This window comes from Capricornis sumatraensis, chromosome 16, assembly GCF_032405125.1.
Source record: "Capricornis sumatraensis isolate serow.1 chromosome 16, serow.2, whole genome shotgun sequence".
NCBI lineage: Eukaryota > Metazoa > Chordata > Mammalia > Artiodactyla > Bovidae > Capricornis > Capricornis sumatraensis.
The window spans coordinates 77,131,033-77,138,513 of record NC_091084.1 but is presented as its reverse complement, the minus strand read 5'-3'; the positions used below and the strand labels follow the sequence as shown (position 1 = coordinate 77,138,513).

At 55.5% G+C, this 7,481-nt stretch overlaps 1 protein-coding gene across 4 annotated transcripts in view; it reads right to left on the bottom strand.

Moving 5' to 3' along the window:
- Positions 1-2,618: 2,618 nt before the first annotated feature.
- The window catches only part of ATG13 (autophagy related 13), a 47,298-nt gene continuing 42,435 nt past the window's right edge, over positions 2,619-7,481 (bottom strand). For 2 of the 4 annotated variants that reach the window (XM_068989320.1, XM_068989322.1), the window contains 3 exons: positions 7,309-7,425; positions 6,517-6,645; positions 2,619-4,810 (listed from right to left, as the gene is read on the bottom strand). In XM_068989320.1, coding sequence (XP_068845421.1) covers positions 4,733-4,810; positions 6,517-6,645; positions 7,309-7,425 — 324 coding nt within the window. In that variant the 3' untranslated portion in view covers positions 2,619-4,732. Of the gene's footprint in view, positions 4,811-6,516; positions 6,646-7,308; positions 7,471-7,481 lie in introns of all 4 variants that reach the window. The other 2 variants (XM_068989321.1, XM_068989323.1) reach the window with 2 other exon arrangements.

The following is a 7,481-nucleotide window of genomic DNA, read 5'->3' as shown; positions in this document are numbered from 1 at the left end:
GAGCTCTGGAGTCAGGCCGGGGTTTGAATCCTGGTTCCATCACTCGCAACCAGTTCTGACTGGTAATTGTCATGCAACTGGTCCCATCGCTGAGACTGTTGCTTCGTGTCTCGGAAGATCAGAAATAGTTGTCCTTCCTAGGTGTGGGGGGTGTTCCAGCCACCCCCACCCCGAGATACCAAAATCCAAGGGTGTGTGAATCCCATATATAAAGTGGCACAGTAGTTGCAATATAACCTCCATACATCTTTTCTTTAAATCATTTCTGGACTACTTAGAATACCTAATACAATGTAAACGCCATGTAAATAGTTTCAAACATGCAGCAGATTCAAGTTTTGCTTCTTGGAACTTCCTGAATTTCTTTTTTCCAAATATTTCTCAATGCAAGTTTGGGGGAGCTCTCAGATGTGGAACCCACAGGTGCAAGGGCCAACCATAATGTACACATGGCCTAACAGAATGAGTGCCTGGTGGAAACTGGGATGATGGTCATGTCGCAGATGAATGAAGTGTCAGGCCCACCCTCTGGTAGCAGCCAGGGTTGGAGCCCTCATCTGACCATTCTGGCCCTCCCCATATTTCCCTCAGCCTGAGAGCTTGGCTGTTTCCATCTGCTACCCAGTCGCGTGGAGGCTATAAAAGATCCAGCTTTCCTCTTTTGAGCAGGTTTGGCTTTGATTTCAAGGTTAAGATAGGGACTTCCCGGTGCTCCAATAGCTAAGACTTAATACTCCCAGTGCGGGGCGCTTGGGTTCCATCTCCGGTCAGGGAACTAGATCCCACCTGCCACAACTGAGTTCACAGCCCGTAACTAAAAGATCCCACCTGCCACAACTAAGACCTGGTTCTGCCAAATTAATATTTAAAAAAAAATTAAGGTTAAGATGGTAAAATGTATGTTACATGTATTTTACCACAATTTAAAAAAACGGTATGTCACAGGAGCACAGGCCAGAGTTTCACTTGGCACAGTGACCAAGTTCCAGCTGTTAGCTGCTTACCGGCTGATTGCAATCAGGAGGGTATGGTGGCCTCCGTCCTCACTGCTTGATTTGGCGGAGGAGGGCAGGCCAAGGCTGTACGATCAAGGCAATGGTTATAAACGTTGAGGCATTGAGCTCCAGGAAGCCAGTCCCCCTCAGCCCGCGCCCTTTGTCCAGATAGCTCAAACAGAAGGTGCTGGCCACCTGTCTCCCTGGGTCTGCCCAAATCTAAGCTGGGTGACTATTTGGAACAGAGGGGCGGTGAAATGATGAGGAAATGATGAGGCAGGCGGTCGGGAGACAGCTGTTTGTTTGGGTTGGGCTCTGGCAGGGCTTCTGCTGAGTGACTCAAAAGCCAGTTTACCCCTGCCTTGGCAACGGTGGGTCTCTAGGGGCAGAGCATTAGGATGTGCTTTAAAGGAGTAGGACACCACTAGATGAGGGGAAGTTGAATACTTTGCTTTACAGGAGGGTGAGGACTCCAAGGACAGTCTTAACCACCATTTCTGACCCCGGGGTGGGACGCATGCGTGGTCAGGTGTCATGGGCAGCGTCACATGAAGTTCTCTAACTAGCAAGGGCTCTAGGACTCAAAGTGGCGGCAGTGGGCGGGCCCATCCTTTTCAGCCCCTTTGAGCTGAATTTAGAATTTTCTAACCTGCCCTCTCCTCCCCTGGGGCCTGGCTTCAGCCCGAAGGGCGTGGGAGGCAACTGAGACAGCACTTGGCTGGTTTTGTTGGCAGCTCCACCTTCTGCTCCAGGAAGGAGCTGGCTTGGCTGAGGCCTGGAAGCTCCCAGGGGGCCAGGCAGGAGTAACACCCGCAGGGCTCTTCTCCGTAGCCCTGGGGCCAGCCGTGTGTCAGATCGGGGCAGTGCAACGCAACTGCCTGGGCCCTGGACTTCACTCAGTCCCTCTCCTTCCATCTGGTTTGCTCAGCCACAACCTCTCACACCATCAGCAAACATCCCGGTGGTTTGGGGAGTCCCCCGCCCCGCCTGGTCTCTCTGGAAACAGGACAAGAGCACTGCCAGCTGTCTCTTGCTGTCTTTCCTTCTGAGCCAGAGGCTGGTGCCCGGGGTTAGTGGGGAGCTATGCCGCAGGGAGCAGGTGAGGTCGGGAGGAGCCGAAGACGACGGCCTGCCGTCCCGAGGGCTTTACTTCACATGCATGTCTCCGTCACACATGTCACCTCACTGAACACGTGTCTCATTACTCACAGCCCCTGAAATGGGAGCATTACAGCCAAGGAAAACGAGGCTCTAAGAGGGGTCTCCTGGGACCTCCCTGGTGGTCCAGTGGTTAAGACTACCAGCTCCCACTGCAGGGGGATGTGGATTTGACCCCCAGTCGGGGAACTGAGATCCTACGTGCCCCATGGTGCGACCAAAAAAAAGAAAACGAACGAGATTTCCTGACCAGCCCAGGACCCCTAGCAGCCCGTCAGGCTCTGAACCCTTGCTGTGCCTCACATGGCACTTCTCTTCCCTCCCCGGAGCCTGTCAGCGACCCGGGACTGTGTGACGTGGGAGGAAGAGGGTAGGTTTTTGCAGGACAGGAGGCGATAAAGTACAGAAAAAGTTTATTGGAAATCTCTTGAATACATTTTAAAGTAATAGCTTAGTATTTCCAAATGGAGTCGGCTGGAGGCGGGGAGGGGCTCTTCCCCCTGGAGACGCGACTGGTCCCAGCCCTGTTGGGGGGTGCTGTGGAAGTCGGTCTAGGGCTCATACCTGCCACTGCACAGGGCTGAAGGACAAGGGCCGGCCTTGACAGTTGCCCTGCTCCTCCCAGGCTCGGCTCCAAGTCTGGCTCAGCCCCCCTGGCCTCTCAAGGAAGGGGTCCTGAAGAAAGGCTGCTGCCTGCAGAGGCCAACAGTTCAGAGTCAAAGAGGACACCGGCTCAGAGGTCTTCCCCTGCTTGGCCTTGGAAGGAGGGCTGAGAGGCTGGCTGAGGTGGGAGTGGGGGGCATCAATAACTCACCAGGGCTTCCACCCTCCTCACTGCTGGGGCCCTGGGGGGTAAACCGGGATTGGTGTAGCAGCCCACTGGTGTGCTCAGCCCCACACCAGGAGGCCAGCTGGATGCCACTGCGAGGAACGCGCCTTTGTGGCTGCAGCGGGTGTGCACAAGGCTGGGCTCAGCCCCACGGAGGCGGGGACAGAGCTGACCCCAGCGCTGGGATCTGCCTCATCGCGGGGGGCCACTGCTCCCAGCCCCTGCTAACAAGCAACAGAGGGCCGCCTGCTCTGCTGCAGAACATCTTCTGCCAATGAACACCCAGGTGGCCGCAGCAGGCCGGGCGTGCCTAGCCTTCCTCAGATGGGGCTACAGGTGAGGCGACCAGGAAGAGATGGTGAGTGAGTGAGGCTGGGCCCTTGGCCGACTCAAGTAACAATACCTGAAGGGTTAAGTCAACTGAATGCCCAGCTTTGGTTTCTCAACAAGGAATCGATGCAACTAGTAAACCTAAACCTCAGGGCAGGGTATAGACCCTGAGGTTAAAGAGCTGGTGGCCAGGCCCAGGTGGAAGGGGGAGAAGGCCCGTGACCCCCACCCCGAGAAACCAGAACAGTACCCCAGGAGGAGGGGCCTGCCCAGCCTACCCTAGGGCCATAGTGGGGGACACACACAGCCCCGTGGGCACTACCAGTGGCATGACCCTGGTGAGTCATCACATTTTGAATCCAAGACTTCCTGGGCTGCCAGGACATGGTCGGTCTCTCTGGAGAAGCTGGGAGATGGAAGGTTCTCCCCAGGAATATGCACGTGTCTAAGGTAGAGTCTGTGGTCAGCTGTCAGTTCAAATGCAGCAATTCTGGGAGGCTCTGTGGCCCCCGGGCCGCCCTGTTCTGGGATCCCACCTTCTACGCCTGGGAAGGAAGAGCTGGGAGCAGCAGCCCCAAGTCTGAGGAGCCTCTAGAGGAAGAGGCGCTGCCCCGGGGGCCCTCCAACCTTCCCAAGTGAAGACGTCTAATCTCAAACATGCTCTCTCTATAAAATATCTGATTTCTCTGAAAGTAATAAATAGTGACTGTGTCCTCTAACGGGGGAAGAGGGGAGGAGAAAGGAGAACCTGTGCTGTGACTCCAGTGACAACTCCTAGAGACACAGGCCTCTGCTTCCACACGGCTGGGCAGGCAGCCGCCAGGGCTGCTCAGATGGGCGGGCATGGTTGACTTTAGAGTTCTCATCACCTGGGGCGGGAAGCCCACCACACTGCCAACAATACAGGCCGGGGACAAAGAAAGGGATGAAGAGAGAGGAAGAAGATACCAGAACTAAGAGGAAAAGACCCTGAAGGAAAGAGTCCTGGCCCCCTCCTCCCGGCAAGGTCTCCTTCCTCCTCCTGCCTCCGCTCCAGCCTCGGGGCTACCAGCTGGAATGTCGCCCGGCGGATGGCCACGGCAGGCCAGCAAGGGGCCAGCTGCTGGGCAGACCCGGGGCCAGGGGCTGGCAGGAGGAGCGGGAGGACGGCCTCTGTGAGGCCGCCGCTGAGGGTGGCATGAGTGGAAGGCCTGCAGAAGGCGGGTGGTGGGGGTCCTCGCGGATGCCGTCGCAGGCCTTCGCTGCTGCCACCGGTCTCTAGGAGGGACCAGAGCAGGGGCTCCCGGGTCCCCTGAGGGGACCGCCTCCCATCGGCCTGGCCTGGAGCAGGATAAGGGGTGGGAGCAGCTGCCGAGGAGGAGGCGCTCTGTCTCCTGGGGCCACAAGAAGGGGATGCTGCTGGGACTCAAGGACACCAACTTTACTGCAGCGTTTCTACAAAGGCATCGAATTCTCGGACATTCTTCTCGTGTGCAGCCAGCTTCTCTGGGAGTGAGTCCTGTGCAGGGAGGGGAGAGGAGCTGCTTACTCAGTAGCCCGGGAAGCCAGCCGTCAGCCAGGAGTGCAGGGAGCAGGGTACAGAGTCCGGCTCTGCAGGGCTGGGCTGCCGAGCAGCTGAGCAGTGCTGGCCAGTGGGGGCTGAGGAGGGAGACAGAAAAACTGGAGAATCCAGGCTGGCCACACATGCAATGAGATGGAAAAGGGCCACACCCACAATGGGTCGACACAGAGAAATCCAACGTGAAATGTCTTTGGCACAGATTAGACTGACGTTAGACTAAGACAGTGGATTTAGAGCCCTACAGGTTCAGGAAGCGAACCCTATCTTCACAGCCTGCGCCGGGCTGGTGGCAGAGTCCCGTGGGGGCACACACACCAGGCAGTCCCTGCCTCACCCTCAGCAGGTTCTGACCTGGCAGGTCGGTGGCCAGGTTGGAAGTCTGCATCTTTACACCAGCTGAGAAGGGGCTGGGTCGGGGTGCAGAAATAGGCGAAGTTAAGTGTAACTGCCCGCAGGTTTCAACCATTAGTTAAAGCCTGGCCCTAAGCAGGTGGTCTGGCCCCACTGCCGAGCATGCGCCGGCAGAGCTCACCCCCTACAGAGGATGCCCTGGCCAGGCGGGGGCACCTGGAGCTCTTCAGAAGCAGCGCAGACATGCCGGCTGCCCAAGTGGGTTTGGGGGGCCGGAGCAACCGGCCAGGGCCGGCTGCAGCTTCATCTTAAGAGCTTTTGGACTCCAGCTCCTTCCAAGCAAATTTCAAATGAGTCCAGAGAGTCAGTTAAAAGCCTAAAATCAGAAGCCCGACTCTCAGGGGTCAAACCTTTGTTTTGCTGGCTCAGTGTAATCACCAGCAAGTTATTTGTTCCCAACGTCATTCCTCTCATCTGTAAACTAGGATAATAAGAAAACCTACCTCTTGGGGTCACTGAAGATTCATGGAAAGCACTTTAAAAATGCTTGGCACCTAGAAAGCTTCAATAAATGTTAATAATGACATTTTTGCTATATTATTATTACCGAGCAGCTTACCGAGCAGGCTTTTCTGTTTAAGGCAAATCAAGGGCAGCTGAGCCAAGATGCCTATTCCTAGAGACACTCCTGACTGCAGTATAGGAGGTTAATATTTCCACCTCAACATCTCGTGGCATTGGGCACTCCTGGATCTGTGGCTGTGCCAGACACTCCTCTGCTCATTGAGGACAGGAAATAGAAAACACCCTAAACGGTCATTACAGCCAGTGTCAGGACAGCTGGCTGAACTCGGGAGCACGGGGATGAGTGAGGAAAGGGCAAGAACACCGCCACTCGGTCCTCCTGCTGCTTCCACCTGTGTCCCTGGCACCAGCCTGGCAAGCTGGACAGCTGATGGCAAGAGCTGCTGAGGCAGCCTGGCTGAGTGGCATCAGCAAGTAGAGGACATCAGGCAAACAACAGGAGTGTGAGAACTGCTGGGATGAGAGTGCAGAGAAAAGGAGGAAATAAGCGCAAGCAAATTCAAGATAGTGACCGCGGGGCGCATTGCAAATCTCGAGTGTGATCGCAGGAAGGTAATGGTTTAACCAGCTCGTCCTGTGACCGCAAGATGGGAGGTGTGGGTGTGGGGGAGCAGCTGGAAGAACTCTCCAGGCGTGTGGAGCAGGAATGGCCACGGAAGGAGGACAGGAGGCCAGAGGGTGAGGCGGTGGGCAAGGGGCTTCCGTACCAAGTCCTCGGCCATGGACTGGGCCCCGATGTCAAGGGAGAGGCTGCTCAGCTGAGGTGGGTTCTGAAATTCACGATAGAAGGTCCCCAAGTCCATCGGAAGGATGTCATCTTTAGAAAAAGCTGGTTTCTTAAAACAAAAAAAATGAGACCGACTCAAGTTTTAGCTTGACTTAATCCACAGTGGAAAATCAGATGGGCTTAACTATCAATAACCCTCTTTCCTTTCAGGAATTAGAAAAGAAAGGGTTCCTCCAGGCTGACCTTTGTGGAATCTTTACAGTTTTCTCTTCTGGGCAGCTAAATTCATCCTGGGGATGACCTCCCTCTATCCTGGGCAAATTTCTGTCCCCTTCCTTTACACTCCTCTCCTTAGCAAAGGGCTATCCATTCATGATCAGTGAACTCCGGGAGTTGGTGATGGACAGGGAGGCCTGGTGTGCTGCAATTCATGGGGTTGCAAAGAGTCGGACATGACTGAGTGACTGAACTGAACTGATCCATTCATGAATAGGACCTGCGCAGGTCCGACTGGACAATCCAATCCCATTTCAAGGTGCATTTCAATCAAAGACATAGCACAAAATGCCTTGCTATTCATGGGCCTCCACGTCTCCCCAAGCGGCATGTAAGGGCAGGTTCCCCACATAAAGGGCACAGCCAGCACCCACAGTCCCTTCCCTCTGCCTGGACCAGCCCATCGGATCCCCAAAGGCCTATTCAAGAGCAACAGGTGCTTCTAGGTTTATTGCCCCTGAAACAGCAGCGGGCAAGGGAGACGCTGGCAACTCACGAAGTCGATCATGACGAAGTCGTCCTGGGTATGGCCGCTGCTGCCCCCGCTGGAGCCATCAGAGTGCAGGCTGCCCTGGAGAGGAGATGTAGTCTCTGGGGAATCTGGCGGATTCACCTGTTTCAGAACAAGGTGGAGGCAGGGGCTGGTCCTGGGCACTGGCTGTAAACCAT